At 41.6% G+C, this 26,455-nt stretch overlaps 1 protein-coding gene across 9 annotated transcripts in view; it reads left to right on the forward strand.

The window, feature by feature from the left end:
* SH3D19 (SH3 domain containing 19) overlaps nt 1-26,455 on the forward strand; it is a 181,550-nt gene that overhangs the window by 107,841 nt on the left and 47,254 nt on the right. For 4 of the 9 annotated variants that reach the window (XM_082838663.1, XM_082838666.1, XM_082838669.1 and 1 more), the window contains 5 exons: nt 7,952-7,992; nt 13,994-14,036; nt 16,268-16,406; nt 16,534-16,696; nt 17,958-18,962. In XM_082838663.1, coding sequence (XP_082694789.1) covers nt 7,952-7,992; nt 13,994-14,036; nt 16,268-16,406; nt 16,534-16,696; nt 17,958-18,962 — 1,391 coding nt within the window. Of the gene's footprint in view, nt 1-7,951; nt 7,993-12,567; nt 12,609-13,993; nt 14,037-16,267; nt 16,407-16,533; nt 16,697-17,957; nt 18,963-26,455 lie in introns of those variants that run through there. The other 5 variants (XM_082838667.1, XM_082838668.1, XM_082838665.1 and 2 more) reach the window with 5 other exon arrangements.

The following is a 26,455-nucleotide window of genomic DNA, read 5'->3' on the forward strand; positions in this document are numbered from 1 at the left end:
AGCTACTGATCACCATGCCCATTTTGTGAAAAACGTCATGGGAAGCATGACCTAAAGGAACAGAGATCTGTGTTCTCAATGGGGGAAATACAGCGCTTACAAAAGCCTGGAGGTCTGCTTTGTTCTCTCGGCTTTGTTGTTGCTTCAGCTTCGTAGGAGATTAGGTACATGAGAAGCATGCATTGTGAAACTCAGCATGGTTGTTAAGTTGTGAATAATCATTGCAACTGAAATGCGAATGGTCAATTATTTGAATTTATAAGGTAGGGTTATGATAACTACAGGGCAACTCAACTGGCGTGGGCAGAATAGCTCCAAAAATTTCAACCACATGTAATTATGGACTCCAGAAGTTTGTGTATTGGCAAACAGGGTGGGAAAGAGAACTAACATTTTTTGAGACTCTGATAAATGCCAAGCACTGTGCTGTATATTTTATGTAGTATTTTTTCATTCAGTTTTAGTAACAAGCCAAAAGATGGGCATTCGTATCCACATATTACAAATAAGAAACAATCCCAGCAAGTAAGTAAATTGGCCGAGCTCACACAAATAGGAAAGCAGGTCTCTGGCCAGCTCCAGATTCTGTCCTTTTCCCACTACAGTCATGATACCCCGGAGGTACATCATGCATTCTGTTTGCTTTCTTTCTGCCTGTCCTCTGTATTCTTCAGGTTCACCGGCACACTGTCAATAGAACGCATTTTACAAATTTTGTAACACATAGAGTGTGTTAATGAAACTCATTTAAATATATATTAACTTTTTTTGTCCAGAAACCAAATGTGTAAATAAAGGTTATACATATGATTTTCTTGTCTTTGAAGAAGATTAAGTAGAAAAATACCTGATGTAACTTGATGTTATATTATAGATCTCAGTGATTATACTTGAGCTGTCAAGGTGATGAAAAAGAAAGTTAGTAAACTCAGAACTCATACAACTTTTTGCCTAAAGCTTTCAAAGTATTAATAGAAGTATTTTATCGTTTTGTTTTAGTTTTTAACTTTAGCAAAAGTCATTCTAATTGGATCTCAATTATTTTTCTTTACTAACCTTTATTTTCTAATTCTGAAGAAGGAATTCACTCCCCTTGCCATACCCAAACTTTATGGAAGCCAATCAGTTTTAGACCTAAAACATAATTTGTTTTCATTAGTTTCAGATAACTACACTTAATCTTATTTTTTTCCATTCCCCACAGTGTATCAGATCTGGCTCTACATATTACGATGATGATATTAACTTAGACACTTTTAAAATGACACCATAGCTTTATATTTGTCTAGTGGCAAAATATTATTTACTAACTCATACTTTCTTCTCCCATTACATGATATTGTCTTCATCTAGCAGGCAATATAGGGTGATAAATTTTGATTGATGCACGCAGAAGATGAAAGCACAAGTATTTTTGTTATTCTGTAACACTAGTGCTTTCTGTTTTGAGAAGCAAATCAAGGTTGGCCCAAGGCTTTGTTTATAAAAGTGCTAGATATGTGATGATTTCTTTTTCTGCAGTGCAGCAAGTCAAGGTTTATTGTAGTCCTGAAATTAGTATCATAAAAAAGCTGTGCACATAATCCTTGGTTTGTAAACACCTGACTTAAAAAGGTTATTTTCATAGAATGACTTCTTATGTTCCTTCTTAGAAAGACTAATTTTTTCACCTGATATAGCCGTAGTACCGCTTTTCTAAAACTGTTCTTGGTGCTAGAAATTTCTTTTATTTCTTCTCTTCTCATCACTGCCTTTGTCCTATTCCCTCGCATTGAGCCTCTACCCCTGCCCCATTTATTCCCACTGCTGCCACCATCAACTTGGCAGCCGGAAATGGCAAAGCCAACATCTTTCCCATCCGTATAAACACTGCTACTCTTTTTTGTTGCCATTGGCTTAGTGGTCCAACTGAGGGCAATTTTCCTCCAGGGGACATTTGGCAATGTCTAGAGACATTTTGGGTTGTCAGAACTGCAGAGGGGTGGGGGGAGTGTGCTTTTGGCATCTGGTACATATAGGCCAGGGATGCTGCGAATCCTCCTATAATACGCAGGACAGCCCCCCACCCCTACCCCCTTAACAAATGTCGGTAGTACCAAAGGTGAGAAAACCTGCACTAGTTCTATTCAAGCATCAGCTCTGTCTTTTCCTCACCTCTCCCAGGGCTAAACTTAGACACTCCTCTTTTGAACTCCCATAATACCTTGTATAACATTTTTTTCATATCCTGTTTATATCTTTTATTTGTTGATCTTGTCAATAAGATTGCATACTTCTTGAGGGAAGAGGGTATTTATTACCAATATTTGTGTCCCCAGTTTGTGGCAAAATGTCAGCTACATAGTGAGAACTCCATAAGTGAATAAATGCATTTTTGAATAAGACACCCTAGACTTCTCCAGTGCCTTTCTGGAACTTCCAGAAACCTCCTCTTGCTCACTTTTATCTTCTTTTTCCTACATCTACTCATTACTTATTTTTTAAAACGTGAGTGTGTCAACCCTATCATTCATATATTTAGTTCCTAAAAATATGGATCTACCCACAATTCAAGACATATAGTGGGATAGGGAGGGTGGGAGGGAGACGCAAGAGGAAGGAGATATGGGGATATATGTATATATATAGCTGACTCACTTTGTTATATAGCAGAAACTATCACACCATTGTAAAGCAATTATACTCCAATAAAGATGTTAAAAAAAAAAAAAGACATGTAATGCCAGACTCCCGGGTTTATTCATAAACCCTTTAAAAATGTCAGGCATGCCATAAACATCATGGCTGGTGCATACAGACCAGCTACAGTCAGCAGGGCTTGTTCTAGGGAGATGTCCCAGACAAATTCCTACTTGCTTTTGAAGCACTTTGCTGTCATATCCCTGACCCGTGGATTCTTAGTGTTTAACCTAGCGCGTCATGCCTGGCGTCAACACTGCCCTCTGTAGCATGTTCCCACATCCTTTGGCATGGCATTTGGGTTCCATTCCCTTCTTACCTTTGACTCTGGCTTCTTCATATGTGGGGCTCAAACCATGCTCAACTGTCTCTTTACTCCTGATGGTTTGCTACCTGACGCTCTCTCTTTAGAACCTTTCCTCCTACACATTCTTCAGGTCTCAGTCAAGACACATGTCACATGTTAGAAGCCTCTCCTTGGACCCCAAGATTGAGTGATGTATACCTTCTCTGCCTTCATAGCACCTTGTGCCTACCCCTGTATACTATTAATAGAAAAGCAGTTGCAGTATCTGTCTTTCTCACCAAGGTCAGAGTCTGTGCTTTCAAGGCATTTCTGGTGCCTGGTACATATTATACATGTAATAAGTATTAGATGTATGAGAGAATGGATAAGACAGAATACCTCTTCCAGCCCGCAAATATCGCACCGATCTGGTTAAACCTTTCTGCTGGGAGGTGGAGATAAATCAGTCCAAATGTTGAGAGCCTTTGGAGAAGATGCTACATACAAGGAGATAACGTTTATGTTCACTGGCAGCTTTATCAGCTTGACTAGAGGGCTGTACCTCTAGATCACATTAGTTTAACTCCTTGTTAAGCTGATGGCTTTATTAACTAGTACTCTAATGATATGCCCATGGCCTTTATTGAGGATTTTTATATAGAATGCATTTTTAAAAATATACTCAGTTGCCTCTGCACATAGAAAGAACTCCAAAACCTATAAGATGTTGCGGGATGGGCACTTGCAGGCATTGTTCTGATTTGTTTACCAGACAAGCCAAATCCAGCAACTCCTGGATTTGGGAAAACAGTTTTTTTCCTTACCAGAGAGAGTGGTGGGGCAATGAATTGAAACTTGGGAACAAGCTGTTGCTTTGAAAGTTGGATAAAGATTTTTTTTAATCTGTTTTATTTTGATAAAACATGATCCAAAATAAAGAGAGATTGGATTTTCTTAGATGAGATTAAGAACAACCATTGTGTTTGTTGTTGTTGACAACATTACAGTGTCATACTTAGCAACTTTTATTTTGTTCTTTCCTGTCATCTGCAGAGTCTGGATGAAACTTCAATGTGAAATTTTGGGGGCCAGCTTTATGCCTAGGGGCGATTTGCTTACATATTGAACTTTGTGGAACAGTGGAACATTCAGAAACTTAACACCCATCCACCCAAGCCCGAATTGTAGACTTTTGGATTATAATCAGACACTAGTGAATCCGCATCTGGCTCTGCCACTCACCAGCTGTGTGACTGCAGCCCTAACCTCTAAGCCTCAGTTTCCTCCTCTTTTTCAAAATGGATCGTGTGTTTGGCACACGTAATAATAAGCTGTTCTCCTCGTCATCTTCATTGCTGAAATCTCATTTCATTATGTTGAGACACTTTTTTTTAATGCAATTTTCTTTGTTAAAGACACTGTCTTAACAACTAAGCAAGGTTCTATGCAAAAACAGTGGGAGAGAGTGATCCTACAGCACAGCCTGGGAAGGGCTATTGGGAGAAAGTGGGAGGAAAGGATAGAAGGGGACCGTGAATAGCTGGGGACCCCAGAGTCCTGGAGGAAGACAAATCAGCATCAGCAGTCACACCTGAGACAGTTCTGTCTTGACTGCAACTTTTGGTTCTCCTCCTCAGGATCGAAAGCCATTTCCCCAAGCCCTCGTTTCCCTTGGAAGGTTCTTTGACTCTCCTACTCTGTAGTGGGTTTATCTGCTGCACCAAGAACAAGGGCACCTGATAATAGGGCAGCAGTGCTTGAAGAGCGGAAGGCAAAAGATCTGGGTCAGCTCTGCCAGGCGCCAGGACGTGGGCTTATAAAATTAGAATGGAGTAAAGATGCAGTTTCACAGTCCTGTGTTTTGTCATGGAGGGGCCTGGGCTCAGGTTCTGTCTGAACAGCAGAAACCAGAGGAGAGCAAGTGAATCTCAAAGAAAAAAAATCTCTTAAAAACATAAACTGTTAGGCCTACTATCTGTATGATATCAGACCCCAAAGTGAGACCCTGTCAAGGGTCGTATGTGTTGTCAGATGTGTTGTGATGGCCCTAAAGATTGTGAACAAACGTGAATCATGCTAATAGCGGCTCGCGTTTATTGAACGAACACACACTTTGTTCCAGGCACTGTGTCAAATGCTTTAATGGATTCTCTCTCTTACTGTTCACAATGACCTCATGCGGGAGTTGAGTTATTCTTGATTTTATATGTGAGGAAACGAGGGGCCTTGGAGAAGCTAAGTAATTTAATTTGCACAAAGTCACACCAGCTGACAGGCAGAGGCGCCAAAAGTGAATATGGGCAGTTGGACCCAGAACAGGCTCTGCTGCCCCCTCCTCTGACCAGGGGTCATGTAGCCGTGTCTACTGTCCCGTGGTGGCCATCCTGCCTGAATGTTCCCAGCTGAGACATGAGCCTGAGCTCGTGCTGAGGGAGGATTCCTCTGAGGTCTTCTCTTAAGACTATAGAGTGGTACCTTCCACTGCAGTCTGGGCTCTGCAGAAAGATGGAGATAAAGGCGCATCTTCAAAACCCCAGATTTTACACCTACAGCTATGTTTGAGATACAGACATTGTATGCACTGCACAGCCTGGAGGCTACTCCAGCATCTCCCAAAACTGCTTCCCATAGAGATGTGTTGGACCACTGGCCTTCTTTCTAATTCTCCCTTCCACAAAACCTGTCAACCTCTAAAGGAGAACTTTAGAGCTTGGAAAATGTTGTTTTAGACATAAGATGGTTGTTTGGTTGGTTGGTTTTTAGATCTAGCCTGAACATGATGCTGCAAGTCTTGAATTGTAGAACCTGAGCTGACCTCAGTCAAAATTCTATTTTGTGCCAAAGTTTCCACCCCCGACACACAACTTTTTATTAAAGTATAACATACAGAAAAATACACAAAGTGTACAGCGCCACGAATTATCACACCTACTCAGCACCCCTGAAGGCCACCCTGTATTAGTTTCCTAGAGCTGCCCTAACAATACTATAAACTGAGTGACTTATAACAACAGAAGTTTATTGTCTCACAGTTCTAGAGTCTAGAAGTTTGGAATCCAGCCCGTCAGAGGGGTCATGCTCCCTCTGAAAGCCGCAGGGGGTCCTTCCTTGCCTCTTCTTAGCTTCTGGGGGTCTGCCAGTGTCTTCGGTGTTCCTCGCCTTGCAGTTGCATCCCCGTCTCCCCACCTCCATGGCGTCTTCCCTTTGCGTCTGTGTCTTCACATGGTCTTCTTCTAATGACACCAGTTACATTGGAATTAGGGGCCCACCCCACTCCAGTATGACCTCATCTTCACTATAGTAATGACATCTGTATTGACCTTATTTCCAAATAAGGTCACATTCTGAGATACTAGGGGTTGGGACCTCAATGTATCTTTTTTAGGGAGGAAACAGTTCAACCCAAATGACCCCTACCATGTTCCACCCTAGTCAATATACCTTTCTCCTTCACAAAGGTAACAGAGTATTGTAACATCCCTTCAGATCAGTGGAGACATTCAATAACATCCCTTATACCCTGCCTGGATACATACATGAAACTTGCATTTTTTTTTTTTTTTTTTTTTGGACCCTGCCACACGACATGCGGGATCTTAGTTCCCTGACCAGGGATTAAACCCTTGCCCCCTGGAGTGGAAGCGCAGAGTATTAACCACTGGACTGCCAGGGAAGTCCCCTAAACTTTGGCTTTTTGAGCCCTGCTTCTAAGTACTGTTTCTGATCTTTTTAATTACTGTACCTGAGTCAACATAATACTAACATGCAGTCTCTGCACTGTTACACCAAGAAGTTTCTTCTGAAAACTTCAGTCATCCTATTTGCATTTTAGTGCTGTTGCCTCTTCTGTGTTACCTTATATAATTTTTTTTAAGTAGTTGTTTACAGAAAGACTTCAAGAACCTTTTTAAAAAAATAAGTATTGCTGAAAATACTTATATTTTTATATTACGATCCTAGCTTCATAATATTGGAGACTTCCGGGAGCTTTTTTTTTTTTTCTTGTCTGTCAGAATAGTATATTCTTAAAATATCCCTCCCATAAAATGAACTGATACATCATTGTATCTTCCTGAAGTTTTATCTTATCTACCTAAGTAACTGGCAAGAGGATTTATACAGATTACCACAGCATAAACTTTAAAAGAGTACAAATTCAAAAATAAGTATAAATTTTTTTAAAAGCATTCTGAAAAAAAAATTTATAAACAAGTTTTTTTTCCCTAAATCACATCATTAAAAGTTCATGGTTGTATATTTTTTCTAAATGACTCCAAAGATAATTAATCCAGCTGGTTTGAATAAAGACAAGAAACAAATGAGCAAACAACCTTACAAACTAGAAGCACTAACCTTTGCGGCTGGAGAGTTTTGGCCAGTGAGTAAGGTGAGGCTCAGAAGGCTTCTGTGACTCGCCCAAGGTCACATAGTCCGGGGTAGCCAGGACCAACCAGCTATTGAACAAAACTCAAAGCAAGCAGAAGACTTCTATTTTTAGGTGGTGATACTTTTAATTCTAATCTTTGAAAGAAATGCTGTTGGTCCTGAGGTCACATTGACTCTAAAAATGATCTATTTTGATCTGATATGAGAAGACAGGAATTCTGATTTCAAATACAAAAGAGATATAGGAGGGTCAGAATTCTTTGGGGCACCATGTCATTTCTACCTGATTTCAAGTAGTGTCCAGAAGTTCACTGGAAGACTCAGTATGTAGATAGCTATGAAAGCAAGCTTAAGGCAAAATTTTATTTACGCTGTAGACACCTCACCAGCCTCGTCAGTTCCCATAAAGCATCTTAAATATCAAAGGCAATTTGAAAAGTTTTAAAATTTATGTTTCTTAAATAGGATAGATCAGTAACTCATGTATCAAACTTGCTGCTTGGAGCCATTTGAGTCCCAGAAATGACCTGGCATTGTAAGTAATCCTTCTTTAAAAGGATTAATCAATGTGTAATAATTTTTCTTTCTTTCTTTTTCTAGCCAAGGACCCTTGTCATCCATTAGAGCAGTAATCAAGAGATGTAAGTTTGTTTCTTCCTGCTCTGTATTTTCCTCTGCAATAATTTTGAATGATGATTTAGATTTCCAGCAAGTGATTGTATTTGATGAATCTTACAAAGAATCTGACAAGAGTAGCTTCTCCTGAGGAGTAATAAACCATTTCAGACAAGCAGCTAGGTTTTCAGCGTTCTTTTCAACTTCTGTTTATTGATAAGCGAGTTCCTCAGAACAATATTTTTCTCTAGAGAACTAAGCTGTTACAAAAAAAAAAAAAAACTATATTATGTAGTCAATTTTAATGATCTAATATAAATTGTATGTAACCATTTTCTATCGGTAGAGACATCTGATGGGTTTCAAAAATATCAAACCCTGTCCTTTGTTATTGATTTACTTCCACAGTATTTTAATTTGACTCTGTAAATAAATGCTTATGGAGATCAGCTCACACTTCCACATACATGCTAGAAGTGCTGTAACAGAATTCTCTCTAAAATGGCGCATTCATACTTTCTGACTTCTAAGGTTAAAGCCTTAAAACTTGCTTTTGGTGCAGGAGTTCAACATTCTTTTTAATCAAAGGCTCTGCAAATGTCCCTTTTCCAAAAAACGCATGGATTACCTGTTTTTATTTTTAAAAAGATAAGAAAGGAATATTAAATGTTCTTCGCATTCTTTGAGCTGAGGTCACCACCCTGAGGAGAATGTATCCTATTTCTAGAAACATAAGTTATAATATTTAGTATGAATTTAGGATCTCCACAGGTGTGAAGAGCATGCATTTGAGCCATTGCAGTGAAAAAGTTGTCAGGTGGCAACACAGAAAGATATTCCACGCTTTCCCACGTTTAATTTTTTGGTGGTGGTGGTGAATTATGAAGGTGTGGGAATGCCACAGTGGATATTGATGGGAATTCATATATGAAAATGAAAAATTCGTGGTAACTTTATATGCCTTAGAGCCCTTGGGGAGAAAGGGGCAGATGGGGCAGGGAGGGAATTTAAAAAGGAAAGTAGGGTTTGGAATTTAGACAAGATGTTCTTGCTGAAGATACAATTCGGGGTAATTAAGGTTATAGGGAAAACCTTGGGAGTCGCTCAGTATTTAAGGAGATAGTGTTGAGAACAGAGAAGGCGAAAAAGAAAAAGAAAAAAAAAACAAGAGAATAGAGAAGGTGACAAAAGACAGAATCTTAGGAAATATTGGTGTCAGAGATCAAGCTGTGCCTTTAAGGTTCCATAGGGCCAGAGAGGCGTGAGATCTCACCGAGTCCTGTCTGCTGGCCCCTGCCTTTGTTCCCTGGCTTCTTACCTTTCCTCCCTCTTGGGTTTCAGAAGGGATTTGTTGGGGATTGTAATCCGTTCCTGAGTTCCCGTAGGTCCTCCAGCATGGCACTTGCTTACACTGAGGCCCCGGTGCCCTGCAAGGCTTAGGAGAAGGCAGCTAAGGAGGAGTGGGCCAAAAAAAGCTGAAAAAGAATGATCCCAGTAATAGAAAAACTAGGAGACAGCTATATGTTAGAGGTCAAGGGGGGAGAGGTTTTCAAAGAGAATGAGTGAGCCACAAATAGCTCTTAATGCTGCAGCAGGTGAGGTGACAGGAGCTGAGAATAGGCCGTTGAGTGCGGTGCTCAGCAGTGGCCTTGGAGCGGGCAGGTTCAGGAGAACGTTGAAGCTGGAAGCCACACTTCATTTCAACAATGAATGGAGCTCGTGAGGTTGGGGCAGCTGAGTAGGCTACTCTTTCATGAACCGTGGTGGTAAACAGGAGGAGAAGGATGGAGGGTCAAGCAGAGAGGAAATCTGGGCACATTTATACACTGTGTAGGATGAGGAAGCCTGGAGACTTGGGGAGGGAGGAACTAGGGGTGAGACCAGATTGGAGCAGGAGAAGAGAGGAAATAGTGAAGCAGGGCCCTAGGAGAGAGGGAGGGAGGAGGAGATGAAAGAGAGGGAAAACGCCTGCTTTGAGGTGTCTTTAAAAATAATAATAACCCAGTGATCTTTTAATTCTTATATGTCACTCACTTTGTATACACTGAAGAAATATGTGTTGGTTGTATTTATTCCTGACGTTTAGGCAAGAAGGCCAAACAGATCCTCAGGTGCTGCCACGTAAATACAGAATGAAGAATAATTGTGTCATTCCCTCTATGTTTTCCCTTTTTGCCCATTCTATAAGAAAAAGTTGTAAGCAAATTTTGCCTTAGCCAACTCATTAAAATGTTTGCTTTCCTATCCCAGACTCAGTCATCTATCCTTGGCAAGGAGAAAGACTTTATCACATTGTTAAAGTAATATTCCTTAACTGGTTGTATTTTAAATTCTTTCATAATGATTCTGGATCCAATCAAGACTTGAGATCCTTCTTGTTGTGTTCCTTCTTGGGAGCCCTAAATATTTTGGGCAAAGATCTTGAAAGTGTTCTGAGTGGATGTTTCTGGAAGTTCGTGCTTTTCCTTTCATTGACTTTTTAAGAGAAAATTATTCTTTGAAATTCACAGACTTAACTAGTATTTATTGCTTTCTGTGAGTCAGGAACTATTCACTTACATTGTAAAATAACACTCTGCGTGGTAGGCGTTAACCCCATTTTACAGATGGTAGGGATACTGAGTCTCGGAGATTAAATGGCCTCACAAGGTAGATCTGAGATGTGAACCTAGACTTCCTGACTCCAGGGCCATTTTGAGCTTTCCACTCCTTGGGTGTTCCTGTTATCATGTCAAACACCTCTAGTTTATACCCTGTCCCAAGCAAATGTAGTTAGTGAGTTATTTTTATTATTGTGATTTTCATTGGTAAGGTAGCACTGGAGCAAGGATGCTTGTAATATAATAATCCTTCTTTGTGTTTTTTTCTTCTGACAGTCATTTAATTGATAATTTTGAATTATTTAGAATTAGGATTAGCATTCAGCTCTCCTGGCTCCACAAAGAGTTTAGTTCAAGAAGCAAACTGCTCCCAGCCCTTCCCATAATGAGCTGTGTGAGGTGGGATAATTCATTGACCCTCTCTGATCTCAGTCTCCTCATCTGTAAGGTTGGAGTAGGATGATCATTAAGGGTGCCTCCAACCCTGGTGGCACAGTGGTTGGGAATCCACCTGCCAATGCAGGGGACACAGGTTTGAGCCCTGATCCAGGAAGATCCCACATGCTGCGGAGCAGCTAAGCCCGTGCGCCACAACTACTGAGCCTGCGCTCTAGAGACCGTGAGCCGCAACTACTGAGCCCTCCTGCCACAACTACTGAGCCCGCGTGCCACAACTACTGAAGCCCAAACCCCTAGAGCCCGTGCTCTGCAACAAGAGAAGCCACCGCAATGAGAAGCCCGCGCACCGCAACAAAGAGTAGCCCCTGCTCACTGCAACTAGAGAAAGCCTGCGCACAGCAATGAAGACCCAACACCGCCAAAAATAAATAAATAAATAAAATTTTTTAAAAGCAGAAATTTACTAAAAAAAAAAAGGGGGGGGGGTCCCTCCAGGCTTATGATCCTGTGGAAACTTAGGAGAATTCTTTATTAGCGCTAATAATGCAAATCCAGATCTCAGTCTTTTATAAACAGCTGAATATGAATTTGCCCTGTACTTAGAATTTAGCCATATGAACTAGAAACGTTTGAAAATAATTCTGTAAAATGATATAACTTTGACTGAAAAACCTGCCTTTATTCTGCGGCCTTAATCCAAAATGCATGGAAGACTGGCCTTGTGTGGCAGGGTTTAAAAGGAACATGTTCTGTGTGGGCCCTGGGGGCAAATTTGAGCCTCCTGGTTAACAACCACATCAAATCTGTTTAATCTGGGAAAGTGAGAATGAGATTAAGCAGATAGTTGAGAAATTAGCAGGAAGAATGTGAGGCACTACATGAAAATCTGCCATGAAAATCTAAAGTGTTTCTAGCTACTAAACTTGTTCAAAACTGACAAAAAGTGCTAGTCGTTCTATAAGGATCAAGAGAAAAAAGAGATTTCAAAGATGAGTGAATATGAGAAAAAAAAAACAATCAGAGCAGGAGAGGGGAGAGCAAGTGTTTCTCCAAGAGTGTGGAGAAGGTCTGTAAGCATGACTGGGAGCCCTTCTCTCCCCTCATCCTGCTGCATGCAGTGTGGAAATACCACTGTGCCAACCGGGGGTTGGGGTGCTGTTACTAATGACCGCTGGGGTGAAGGGGCAGAATCAAGTGGAAGGCCACTGATTTGAAAGATGTAAACTGACTACTGAATTACCTTTTGAGTACTATTCATACTTTAAAATTGATCCCTGTTGAAGTAGCAAATCGATTTTGCAGAATGATTTTTAGATTTTTTTTTTTGCACTGTTACTAAAAACTGTAGGAAGATTTTTTTTTTTTTAAACCATGGTTATATGTGTGGATATCCTGGTCTGTACAGATATATCTTTGCCTGCAACATATTTCTTTACTCTCTGAAACTATGGTTCATCAACTTTTCCATCGAAGCACAGAGGTGGGTAGAAACAGTGGCATGACGAGACAGTTTTGCTGCTTATTCTTTTTAGAGCTTAGGCAACTGCATTCACTCTTTTTTCTCCCTTTCCTCTTCTGTAACCCCATCTTTTTTTCCCTTAGCACTCATGAATAGTGCACAGCAAAAATGCCCCGTGGACGAGGTATGTGTGTGACGATAAATAACATGATGTCTTTTAAAAGTGCTGTGTCTGCTGATTCTGGCTTTAGTGATGGTGGTGATGGGATTGTAGCACACTCGGTGAGCCTCTGACTTAATGAAACCGTTCTTACAAATCAGACCTGCCACTCAGAGCTTTAGCCTCTCAGTCCTCCTTTATTCCAGTAGAGAAAATGCACCTCAACTTGGTTAACTCTTGATAGAAATGTACTAGTCCATCATACCCGTTGATGGTATGAGTACAGAACATCCTCCAACTCTAGATCCAAGGGTTATGGTTTCAGATGGCAGGTTTGCTTTGCTAACCCCACGTAGGTTCACTGTCACAGCTCCAACCCCAGCCTAAATTTCATCCCCACCTCCCGTCTCCACCCCTGCCTTCCAGCTTTGGCATCCTCCTTGTTCAGAGAGAACCAGAACTTAATAGGAGGAAGAAAGAAAAGATTCATACCTTCAACCTTTTCAAGTCAGAAGAATTGAAAAAGTAGAGTATTGGAGACATAGGAAAGTAGAAGTAGTTTATATCTGAAACAAATTCCCCTTTGTCCACAAATTTTTACAGTATAGTATTTGAAGATTTTTTTTGAAAGGTATCTTTTAAATGTGCTCCTTAAAATAGAAATACTATTCTCTATTACACATGTGTGTAATATGTGATCCCATATGTGACACATTTTCCAGGTCATCTGGTTAAGACATAATTTAATTTTAAAATAAAATTTGGAAAAAACTTAAACCATCTAGCTTTTTGAGTTTGGGGTTTAAGGGAAAAGTTAGTGCTGCAAATACAATAATACTATCTGCTATAAACATTTTTATAAAAGTGCTTTGAACACTTTTTGCATGTATTATTATTAGCTCTTAATGTAAGTAATAAAACAACTTAAGGCTTGTAAAACTCCAGAAAAATTAGAAAATAGATGGAAATTTGACCACTTCCACTCTCTTTACAATAGAGTTATAAACAAACATTACAAAAGTGTAGTAATATGGATTAGAATAGATATTTTAAATTTTTTCTGCCCATTGTTATTTCATGTCATCATAATGCTCTTACCATGCAATTTCTATTTAGTAGCTGTCGTCTTTGTTCATTCTTCAAATTATTTTTCAGAACCATGGAATGTGCTTTGAGGAGTTTTTGAAATCTATATTTTCTTATGCAATTCAGATATATAACTATAATTAACTTTATGGCATATGAAAAGATTGTTTTGATTTGCTTTTCTACTATGGATGTTAAAATTCTTACATTCTCTCTGATGTCAAATATAAGCTAACTTTTTCCAATAGTATATCCTATAGAAATTTAAACCTTTATTGAATATACGAATTTTGTACTTTATCAGTGTATTCTTTCTTTTATAGCTTCTCGGACTTCTATTCAGAGTGAGCTTCATCGAGATAGGAGGTATGGTTATATTTATAATAGAGGACATATATTCTGCTAAAAGTGTGTCATCAGTTAGCAGGTTAAATATTTCTCTCTCATAAGGAGTGTATTACAGCCTCATCAGTACATTTTCTGAATTAATCTGTAAGTTTGAATGATGATTTTGCTTGAGAGAAGAAGCAGTACAAGCCTGAAAATCTTCTTTTGACAGTAATTATTTACTGAAGCCAATCTAAAAATGTTTATGAAGCAACTGCTCTGTGGGAAGCATTGTTGTAACTACTTCAAAGAAATGCTTTGTACCTCATAGCTACTTAGTAAATGTCACATGGATGAATGAACTGATGACAGTATAGAAAATTGAATAAAGGAAGGATAAAGAAAGGAAAAGAGTCAGGCAGACTAGGTGGATAGCTGAATGAATAAAAATGGCTAGATGGCTGGTGGGAGGGAGGGATGGAGGGGAGCAGGGAGGAGTGAGTCACTGGATAGATAGAAGGAAGGACCAATAGACAGACAGATGATAGGATGGATGGAAGTGTGGACAGGTGGATAAATAGAAAGATAGATTTATGGTCCCTACTGTCAGATTTCTTAAAGTATCGTGTTGCCTAATGAAGAGCAAGGAGTTTATAGTCAGACATAGCCAAGTTCAAATCCTGACTTCGTTTCTCACCATGTGACCTTTCTTAGCTTCTATAGCCCCACCTTTAAAATGGCGCTAATCATACTTACCTCATAGGGTTGTCATAAGGGTTAACGCGTGTATAGTGGTTAACATTTATTAACTAGTAATTCATTATCTAGTTAGATAAAAGCTATATAACAATTGGAATGACTCATTTGGATTCCACACAGGGAAGTGAAAGTAAGTTCACTGTGGCACACTTAGCATAATGTCTAAGAGGGGATTGGCTAAATGCAATTTGTGAACCGCTTTTTCTAACTCTGAGTATAATACATGCTCATTACAGAAAATATTGGAAAACGAATAAAAATATAAAGAATAAAGCACAGTGTACTCACTCTCCTACATAAAGACAGCAACAGTTAATAGCTTTGAATAGTACATTCCAGATTATGAAGATAGGTAACAAGATTCTGTACATACATCTCAGAATCTCATTTTTCTCTATAATTAGATCTTATATTTCCCTTTGTCAATCCAATCTCTTCTAATATATGACTGTTTGTGTTTAAATAATATTTGTCTGTGAGGCGATCATATTCTTTGTTTAATCATTTTTCTCATGTTGAATATGTGTTCTTATTTCAGTTATTTGTGCTAATAAATAATCCTTGTTATTTAAATTTTTAAAAGCTATAAGTAGAGGTTCTTAGGTAATGCAATTCATTTAATCGATGGGCAGTTTCTCCTGATTCACAGGCTAGCATGAGAGTGTGTGTACGTGTACCGTTTTTATAATGGCAGTGCTTTTTATTTTTATTTTCCATAGAGTTCTAGAGAAAGGCAGAGGAGGTATCATCATACCTATTTGTTAGACGAGAAAAGTGAGGCTCAGAGAGGTTGACTGATTTGCTCAGAGTCACGCAGTTGGTATTTGTTAGGAAATCAGGTTGAAGGTAAAGTGTAAACATGAGACCGTAGAATCAGGTTAAGAAAATGATGAAAGAAGCCACACCTAAATCACTGTGGCTCCAGGTATTGAAGATTAAGCATCAGATTCCTATACAAACTGACCAGGAACACAGACACACACATCAGGGTCTAGAAGTGAACAAGTAAACTCTAAACACTTAAAGATCATTCTGAATGGGGGAGAGGTAGAGTGAGGAGGAGGGCGCTGTTCTTCTAATACATAGTATCATTTCAGAGTAGGTACTTTATAATAACGGAAAACTAAACATTTCCATTCAACCAGTGCATTTTTCTGTCTTATGATACCCTGTGTTTGTGCCATAGGCTAGATAGCAGAGCCCTGGGTTGAAGAGGTTGTATGGGTCTTGGTCCTCATTCTTATCAGCCAGGGCAGAGCGAAGTGTACTCAGGGTACATCTCTAACTCTCTGAGGCCAGTGTCATGGAGGATGGCTGTCACATGCTCCCTCGAAGGCTGCCTCGGTGTACTGTTAGAAAAAGTGCAGGTCAGACAGGTCATTTCTGTGACTATGGCAGTTCTTATGTCACTTTCTGGGGTGGTAGTTATTTTCATGAATCTTTGAACATTTACAAATAGACAATAGCTTGTTACCAAGCTGTAAAATCTCACTGAGGCTTCTGTCTGCTAGGCGCCCAGAGATCACCATTGTGGCAGCTGAGCCACTGAGGCCGACCTCGTGGTTTCCAGGAGCCCCACCCCCAGGACTGGCATTTCCCCCATCTTCCGCAGCAGGCCCTTGGAGGCCCAGAGAGCTGGTTCCTGCCGAGGTGAGTAAACATCGCATTATCTCTCTGCATTTTATTTTTAATGAAGTTCAAAGATAAGAACAGTGAGACCGTTAACACCTTGGCTATCACCCATAGGTGTCTAAAATCTTCATCCTTCATTCTGCAGCTCCCACCATCGTATGAACAAGTCATAAAAGAAATCAACCAAGTTCAAGTTAACACTACAAATAATAATAATGCTGCTGCCACTCCAAGGCACACTATTACTTCAGCAACTCAGACTGACTTTTCAGAAGAAATTGACAACCATCTGCCTCAAAGTAATGCAAGTAATTTGTCTTCCCTAATTCTGACCTAGTTCTAGGGAAGTAGTCAGTAGGCTCCAGCCTTTAAAATAATTTGCAATTTGTGCATAATTCATTGAGCTCTGCTTCCCAGTCGCTGTGATCACTGTGTGCTTGCTTTATTTGGGTTTGCTGTGATTATTATAATAGGCCATTCTTCATCCTCACAAGCCGCAGCCCCAATCTCTGGGGTTCACCCTAGTTCATATCACAAAAACATCATCTTTTTTTATTATTTTTTTAAATTTCTTTCTTTTATTTTATTTTTGGCTGCGTTGGATCTTCGTCGCTGCGTGCGGGCTTTCTCTAGTTGTGGCGAGCAGGGGCTACTCTTCATTGCGGTGCACGGGTTTCTCATTGCGGTGGCTTCTCTTGTTGCGGAGCACGGACTCTAGGTGCGCGGGCTCAGTAGTTGTGGCATGTGAGCTCAGTAGTTGTGGCTCGCAGGCTCTAGAGCACAGGTTCAGTAGTTGTGGCGCACGGGCTTAGTTGCTCCGCGGCAGGTGGGATTTTCCTGGACCAGGGCTCGAATCCGTGTTCCCTGCATTGGCAGGCAGACTCTTAACAGCTGCGCCACCAGGGAAGTCCCCAAAACATCATCCTTTTAACTCATTAAACTCATGGTTTAACTCATCCTTTTAACTCATCATCCTTTTAACTCGTACTGCTGATGCCCTTTATTCCCATTGAGAAAGCTGTTATATTTAGCACTTGATAGGATGCTAAAAGTGGTTGTCCTGTTAGGCTTTTAAAAAGCATTATATTAAGATAACAAATGAGAGTAAGTTACTTTGGAAAAGTAAAGCAAGAATTTGGGGAATTTTGACAAGAGAGAAATGGTCATTGATAAGTCTACTGAGAATCAGGAATCTAATGGTGTTTTACAATATTATATAGGGACTTCCCTAGTGGTCCAGTGCTTAAGACTCTGCATTTCCACTGCAGTGGAAGCACGGGTTCCATCCCTAGCTGGGGAACTAAGATCGTGTATGCTGCACAGTGTGACAAAAAAATAAATAAAAATAAAATATTATATAATGAATATTTTTATATGAATAAATATAATGTGAAGAACCCTCCTTCAGGAAGCTGAATATAAACATCTCTCCATTGATTTTAGAATTACTTTTTCCTAAGGAAGGAAACCAAACTCTCTTGATAGTCTACATGTCTATTGTTAAACTCTGTGTATCCTTTTTCTTTGAAATTATAACATGGCCGCGTCTGTTCGTTTTGGTCTTGTCAGCACTGCCGGCACCTCTGAAACCTCTCCTGCCTTCCCCAGCAGCCTCAGCCAGCGATCCTCCGACAGACGAGACGCCTTTAATAGTCTTTGATATTTCTGAAGAACAGAGTTGTCCAGAAAACTCCAGTGCTACAAGATGTCCAGTGCCCAAACCAAGATCAAAAAGCAACCTCAGACCAGTGGCCAGAGAGCCTCACGTTAAAGAGCCGGATCCCCAGAAAAGCAGCCCAGCGGCCACGCCAGAGGAGGCAACCCCGAGCCAGCCCCAGCCTCTGTGGGACGATACCGGCCACTCGGACAGTCAGGCAGTGATGAACATTATGAACGCAGAACGGAGCCCAAATACCGTCGTTTCCAGGATCAAAGCACTTGAGGGTCAGACAAATGCGGAAAGCGTGGGACTGCCCAAGAAGCCAGAAATTGCCCCCCGCACAGTCCCCCCGAGGCCTGCTCCTGCCTCAGGGAAACCCTCCGTGGCTCCCAAACCGGCAGCTGACAGAGCCTCTGGAGGCTGGGACTCCTGGACCACAAACAGGCTCCGGGGGGCCTCTAGGGAAGGCCTCACCCCACACTCTCCACCGCAAGAAGCAGGGAGCGTCCCTGCAACCAAACCCGAATTGCCAAAGAAACCGAATCCTGGCCTCATACGAAGTGTTAATCCCGAGAGTCTGGGAGGAGGGTCCATGGCCGAGAGCCCCGCCAGTGGGAAGAAAGCCCCGACTCCGGCTCCTCGGCCTTTGCTGCCCAAGAAATCAGCTTCTGCAGGAGCGGCCCCCTACCCTGCGGCTTTGCTGAAACCCATCACTGTGCCTCCCCGACTCTCCGTGGCGTCACAAGCCAAAGCGTTCAGGTCCCTGGGAGAAGGACCCCCGGCCAGCCCCCCAGTCCCGGTTCTGCAAAGCAAGCCTCCGGGGGACATCGACCTCATCAGCTTTGACGATGAGGTTTTACCTGCCCCATCTGGGAACCTGGCTGAAGACTCTATTGATTCAGAGATGGTTCTGGGTGAGTAAAACTCAGAAGAGGAGGGCAATCTAAATTCATCATAGGGCATCTCAAGTGGCGCTGCTGTTTGCGTTTCTGGCAATAAGTTATTGAGGCGTGGACGTGCATGTGTGTGCACATGCGAGCATGTGGGTGTGTGCACATGCGAGCATGTGGATGTGTGTGTGTGTGGATGTGTAGAGACAGGGAGAAACACAGCGAGATTAAGAAACAAGGAGCCGGGGCTTCCCTGGTGGCGCAGTGGTTGAGAGCCCGCCTGCCGATGCGGGGGACACGGGTTCGTGCCCTGGTCCGGGAGGATCCCACATGCCGCGGAGCGGCTGGGCCCGTGAGCCATGGCCGCTAAGCCTGCGCGTCCGGAGCCTGTGCTCCGCAACGGGAGAGGCCACAACAGTGAGAGGCCCGCGTACAGAAAAAAAAAAAAAAAGAAACAAGGAGCCGGGTGGGAGATGGAATCAGAGAGCGAAGGGAAAATCTGGGATGGGGAGATGATGACGGAGAAAGAGGGAGGCACACGTGTTGATTACTCTCACATGAGCCAGACATAAGCAGACTGGGACCAGGGACTTAACTAGATGAGAGGCCGGCTCCCTCCTCGGGCAGGTGGAGATTCAAGCATTAGGAGGAAGAGAGGGAAACTTCTCAGAGTGGGGAAGTCATGCCCCAGAAGGGCTCCTCAGATGGAGCCAGCCCCACGGGAGTGCCGGGAAAGGGGCCAGCCCTGCGGAGGACTCTGGCAGGAGCAGTAAACCCGGCCATATGTTGCTCCATAATCTTCACAGAACACCTTCCCTTGGGAATGGAAAGTTTTGTAAATAAACTACAACAGTTGTAAGTTTCCTGCCAAGATCGGGACAATTAGATTTCCCAAGAGGCAGAGAGTATGTTTTCTTTCCTCACACTGTTCAAATGGAGAGTTTGATGGTAAAGCTTATCTTTGATTTGTCAAACTAAACTGCTGTACTTGTCATTGCTAAGATTCCTTTCACTGCTGTTTACTTACTTGGGCAGAATTTATGAACATGTAAGCGTAATAGTATTTTCAAAAGGTTAGCTGTCATCTTCTAAATGTTTAACATGCATCAAAATGATATAAGCTCTGTGATTCAAAACCAAATTCTGCTAAGTACAGGCATATTTTAAATAACAACCACATATTTATTAAATATTTATCATGCACACAACATTGTAACTGGCTATAGCATGCCTCTTGTCCATAAGGAGTGGAAAGAAAAACATTAGGATATATTGAACTTCTGCCTAGCTCCAAACCCTCTGCTAGATGTCCAGACATACATTATTTAATTTAATACTTACCCTCACCCTTTACAAGGCATCATTGGCCTCAGTTTGCAGATGAAGAAAATGAGACTGAGAGAGATCAAAGGGTAATTACTCGGTTTTCCAAAGCAGGATTCAAAGTCCGTCTTTTCTTTCTAAGTCTAGTTTAATTTTCACTCCATCATGTTGGTACTCAGCATTTTCACGAATCCTTAAACCAGGCAACACATTAAAAACTTTTCAAGTTTTTGTTACACCATTTTCTTACTTAAACCCTTTTGGTGTTAACAGGGTTCAGAGTAGGACAGGGAGGGGTAGATCCAACAGCCGCAGGCTGTTCAGGGGTGCAAACAGTACAAGCCAAAATAATAACCACCTTCTGTAGAAGCTGCTGGACTCTGTGGGAATGGCAACTTGGTTAATAATTGCTGAGAATTTATTCTGTGTCATCAAGCAGATAATTACAGTCATCTTCAAAAAGGAAGGTCAGCAGTATACATCAACATGAATACAGTATCGTGCTTCCTACTCAGCCTTTTCTGCTTCTTGATTTCTACCACTCCCTTGCACAATGTTTAATTACTGAGGCAGTGTTTCAGCAAAAGGTCTAATTTGCTTGCCTCACCTGACTTTAACCATTGCTCTTACCTGTGGAGTTATCCTGAACTGAACACTCTGTCTTCTTTTTTTTTTAATTTTATAAATTATTTATTTATTTATTTTTGTCTGCGTTGGGTCTCTGTTGCTGCGCACTGGCTTTCTCTAGTTGCTGCGAGCGGGGGCTATTCTTCGTTGCAGTGCGTGGGCTTCTCATCGCACTGGCTTCTCTTGTTGCAGAGCACGGGCTCTAGGTGCGCGGGCTTCAGTAGCTGTGGCTCGCGAGCCGTAGAGTGCAGGCTCGGTAGTTGTGGCGCACGGGCTTAGCTGCTCCGCGGCCTGTGAGATCTTCCTGGACCAGGGCTCTAACCCATGTCCCCTGCATTGGCAGGCAGATTCTTAACCACTGCGCCACCAGGGAAGTCCACTCTGTCTTCTTTTTAAACCTGCTTCTCTTCCTGTATTCTGCTCCTGTCCTAGTGACGCCATCACACACCAGCCCCCCCAAAGGATCCTATCCATCATCCTTGAGCCTTCCTACCTCTCACACACAGTGACTAGCTGTTTGGACTTAGAGTCAGGCAGGTCCGGGTCTACCACTTAAATGCTATGTGACCTTGGGCAATTTACTTAACTCCACAATGCCTCGGTTTCCTTGTCTATAAAACACGATAATAATACTCCTCCTGGAGGTATTGTAGGGTTAAATATGATTATGGAGGAAAGCCCTATCACATTGTCTGAAACACGGTAATAATACTCCTCCTGGAGGCATTGCAAGTGTTAAATATGATTATGGAGGAAAGCCTTATCACATTGTCTGAAACATGGTATGTGCTCAATAAGTGGTAGTCATTATTCTTACTTCTTGTCCTTCACATCCAGTTAGTGGTCAAGTCCTGCTGGTTTTATTTTCTGAATAGTTCTTAAATTTTCCTCTAGTTTTCATCACTCCTGCTACTGGCCCACTTTTCTAATCTTTAGACCCAGATTTCTGCAGTAGCCTCCTAAATTGAGCCTCTGCTTCTGCCTCAAACCCATCATCATATCATGGTTACCCAACGGATTTTTCTAGAGTGTACATTGGACCTTGTTGCTTCCTTGCTTATTGCCCTCCAGAGGCCTTCAAGATCACCTCTGAATTCCTCAAAATGTAGAGGGAATTTTTGTTTGTTTACTGACTGGGGCTTTGTGACTCTTTTGGGGTGGGGGAGCTACACATTTTTTTAATTGAAGTATAATTGACATACAGCACTATGTATAGTTGACGTACAGCACTATGTTAGTTCCATGTGCACAGCCTAGTGAGTTGTATTTCAAGAGGATCACCATAAGTCTAGTTACCATCTGCCATCATACAAAGTTATTACAGTATTATTAATTATATTCCCCATGCTCTAAGGCTTTGTGACTTTTTGATGGTGTATTAATAGCATTGTCTTGTAGATAAAGGGTTATGGTCTTTTGGTGAAACCTTGCTTAATCGTCCTGGCATCAGCCAAAAACTGGGGGAGGAACACAGGAGAAAGGAGAGAAACTCACAGATATGTCTTTCCTTCTTTTTCTTTTCCCTCAAAAAATAAAGAAAATCCAATAAAGTAGTTTTCATAAAATGAAGTTGCCATATTAATCTCAGGAAATAGAGATCAGAAAATACTGAAGCTATGAAAACACTGTAAGGATTAGAAAAATTATTAAAGGGAAACTCATAAAACAGGCAATTTAATATTGGATTCATTTCTTAGGTAGAATGCCTTCCAGGTTAATGTAGTGGAGCTGAGAAGCATTAGCAATTCCTCTTCACACCTTTACAAATCATACCCAGGTGTCAAAAAAGCAGAATACTTCTGCTGTCAACCCCATTACACAGACCAGAATGATAGTGTAGCAGCCAATTTCTGCTATTAACAGAACTCAAGGGAAAGAAAGACAGAAATGACAGAAAAGCTAGCCAAGGATGGTGAAACTAATTATGATGACAAGCATATTATTGGAGACAGGTAATGGGCAGAAAACTACATTATCATCAATGTTTTTCCCAACCCAGTAATGAAGACCATGTGGCTATAGGTGTAAAGGGGCAGCAGGTGTGAGGGGGCTGGAAGGAGGGCAGAGTAAACACTGCAAATAAAAGTAGAGAAAGATGCCATGGACTTTCCTTAGACTTGGTTAGGAGATGCTTTTGCAGGTAGTTGTGTTTTCTCTATAGAAGCAAGAGCAAAGAGTCTGTGATAGAGGAAATTATGACACTGGGGTTCTTAACCCTTTCTGGATCACAGAGCTCAGTTAGCCTATGAATCTTTTTTCTCCCTTGAAAATAACCCTTTTGCACACGTACGCACAGTTGGAGGTACAGTTTCCAGAGCTTCAAGGGCCTATTCTTGGAACCCAGATTAAGGACTTCTACAGAATGTTGGAAATTGCCTTCAGTGGACTTCTGAAATAAATTCTGGTTGCATCCATACAATGGAATATTGGGCAGTAGCTAAAAAAGAGGCAGACCACCTATTATCCCCTACTATGGACCAACCGCCAAGGTACTCTGGGTGAAAAATGCAAGGTATAGATAGTATTCATGGTACTTTAGCTATAGTGTTGGTGTTAAAACACATATTTACATGTACGTATGCTGTGTCTTTGGAAGACGTATTAAAAATGCTAACAAAGGTGGTCTTTTATGAGGGAACTCCATCAGCAGGAGAGGATGGGGGAAGCTGGTCTTCAAATAGATGACCGTAAGCAGAATTAGGATGAAAGAAACTAGGAGGCATATCCCTTGTCTTTGCCACAGAGAAAGAGCTGCTTCCCACACTGTTCCTCAGCCTGTGAGGAGTAGAAATTTTAAGAATAATAAAATGCGATCTTTCTAAACAATTATATTATTCAAGGTTACAAATAAAAGCTAATTATTATGAACTAAATATGTCTAAATTAGACAAATTCAAAAATATGTATCTGCATTATTTCCTATTAAATAGAATCACTGAGGAGTATTAGCCAAAAAAAAGAGTTTTTGTTTTTCTCGTTACTTTATGGAAAATTTTATGGCCATTATTGTCTTGAAAAAGCAGCTAAAGGGACAAGTATTTTCATATTTTTCCTCTTCTTTCTTTTTTTTTTTTTTTTTTAATTTTTATCGTTGGCTGCAGTGGGTCTTCGCTGCTGCGTGCCGGCTTTCTCTAGTTGCGGTGAGGGGGGGCTACTCTTTGTTGTGGCGCACGGGCTGGGTTGCTCCGCGGCATGTGAGATCTTCCCGGACCAGGGATCGAACCTGTGTCCCCTGCATTGGCACGCGGATTCTTAACCACTGTGCCACCAGGGAAGTCCCTCCTTTTATTTCTAAGTGATTTTTGTTTCAGTTTGTTTGGCAGGAGTGTTATTTCAGCTTCATTTTGTAACTTTTTTCATGTGATTGAATTTATTTTATTGGATTTTTTTTCAGTCACAAAGTAACATATATTTGCGGTAACAAGTCTAACAATGTAAACATTTAGTAAAAGGCAAAAATGAATCTCCCTCCAATCCATTCAAATCCCCAGAATAACCAGTGTGAACCATGTTGTATGTAGCTTTCTGTGCCTTTGGACATTCCAAGCCGAAGCTTACGTACACGTACACGTACATGTACTTCTTCCTGTTTTTTACAAAAAGTTTTACCTAACTGTACCCATTACTCAGCAGCAAAAATGTTTACTTACCTAACTGTACCCATTACCCAGCAGCTTACTTTATTCATTTAGTAATGAGGTTTAGGGACTTCTCTCCAGGCCAGTAGGTCTAAGTCTGACTCCTTGTTCCCTGATACCTGCCTGATATTCCCTGGTATGAGCGCAGCACAGTCAAGTCCACGTTTCCCCTATTGATGGACACCACTACAAAAAATGCTCTTGTAAACACTCTTGTAAATATTTTTACTTCTACTAGTGCTTTTATAAAGAAATTTCCAAAAGTGGGACTCCTGGCTTAACGATGAACTTTAAACTTGAACTTTAAACTTATTAACAGTACCAACAATCCAGTTTCCCACCTGGCAGTGCCAGGAGTTCCCAAACGTGAGGCGCCACCCTTGCCTTCTCGGTTGCCCCCTTAACATTGCTGTTGGAGAAAAATACCCCTCTCACGAAAAGACGCAAAAAGTAAGCATACTGTGTAGCTAGAGGGAGACTCTCACACCATCATCAAGATGAAAAACAGGCCTCTGGCTCCACCTTCTCACTGAAGTGATGCTGTCTCTCCTCTCCGCTCATCGGCACGCCTCTTCTGGAAGGCAGCCTGGGACAGGGCGCAGAGAGGCACAGGCCGAGCTCACTGACTCAGGGAGCACAACTAGGGGAAGTCATGAAGCAGACCCACTCCTGCCAAACAGCCACAGTACTGGAACACTCAGACTTCCTTGCTTCACTGTACTGACAAAGAATTATTTTTCTTCTTTGTTTTGGAGACGTGTATACTGGAATAATTACACATGATCTGAGTGCCAGTTATCAAAGAGCAGCTAATGATACTAAAAATAAAGACCAAGAAAGAGAGAGAAAGTGGGTAGCTAGGACACTTTGAATACTTTGTATTTAAGTTGTATCTTGCTACTTCAGTTTAAATCTAGCAGGTTTTAAACAATGACTGGACCCTTTAATGCGGTAGTTGAGACCTGCAGGATTTGGGACGGGGTTCCCTGAGGCTGGTCCTCCAAGAACAAGCACATTTGGGATCCCCCTGTGCCCAGCCCTCCAAGGGCACTGAGTGGCCTCTTTCTCCTTCTCTGCCCCCCTTGTTCGTGCTCTCACTCCTGGGATGTGAGAGAGAGAGACTGTACGTGGTATCCTGGCCCAGAACATCAGATGAGTTGGGAAACAATTGAAGTGATTCCATGCTCAAGATTTTCTTCTCCCTCCACACTCACCCCCGCAAAATCACCAACTAAAAACCTATCCTAATAACCACCAGATCGTAGGGGCCCAAAGCAGCTGTTAAAGCAGAAATACCACTTGAATGGGAGAGCACTGTGAACAGTTATCAGCCTTAATCCTTTTCTTGAATTTTGGTCCTTTTCCCAGTAGGAAACAGAGCCCTGAGAGGATGGGCTGTTACAGCCAAGGTTGAGGGGACGGGGGACAGTCAAGTCTGCAGCAGTGGGGGAAGGAAAGTCGCTCCTTGGAGGTCAGTGGGTTCCAATGAGGGCCAAGGAGGCAGAGCAGGGGCAACGGCAGGGGAGAGAGACGAATAGGAAGGAAAGGTGTGCCCACAGGAGAGATACTATGTTTCTGTGTTTGAATAAAATAAATGCCGAGATTGGGGTCTTCAAATTCTTTCATTCTAACTAGCATTACTCAGAACAGATGACACGTTCAGGGAGTTCAGTTTCAGGTAATGTTTGCAATAATGGGCTTTAATACCAGCCTACCTTCCCCTGTTTATCCATCAGCACTGCTGTTTCCTAAAAACCCAAAGTGTATTTTTCAGCTTGGAAGAACTGTTAGAATATGCAAAATCCATCTATTGGAAAGAGGATCATGGAGCCCTCCTCTCCCTCGCCCCCTGTACTCCTGTTTCACGCTGCAACCTGCTTCCCTTCTGCCCACAACTGAAGTTCCCCCTTGCTCGACGTTTCCCTTTTT

The sequence above is a fragment of the Leucopleurus acutus genome (genome assembly GCF_964270905.1).
Source record: "Leucopleurus acutus genome assembly, chromosome: 4".
Lineage (NCBI taxonomy): Eukaryota > Metazoa > Chordata > Mammalia > Artiodactyla > Delphinidae > Leucopleurus > Leucopleurus acutus.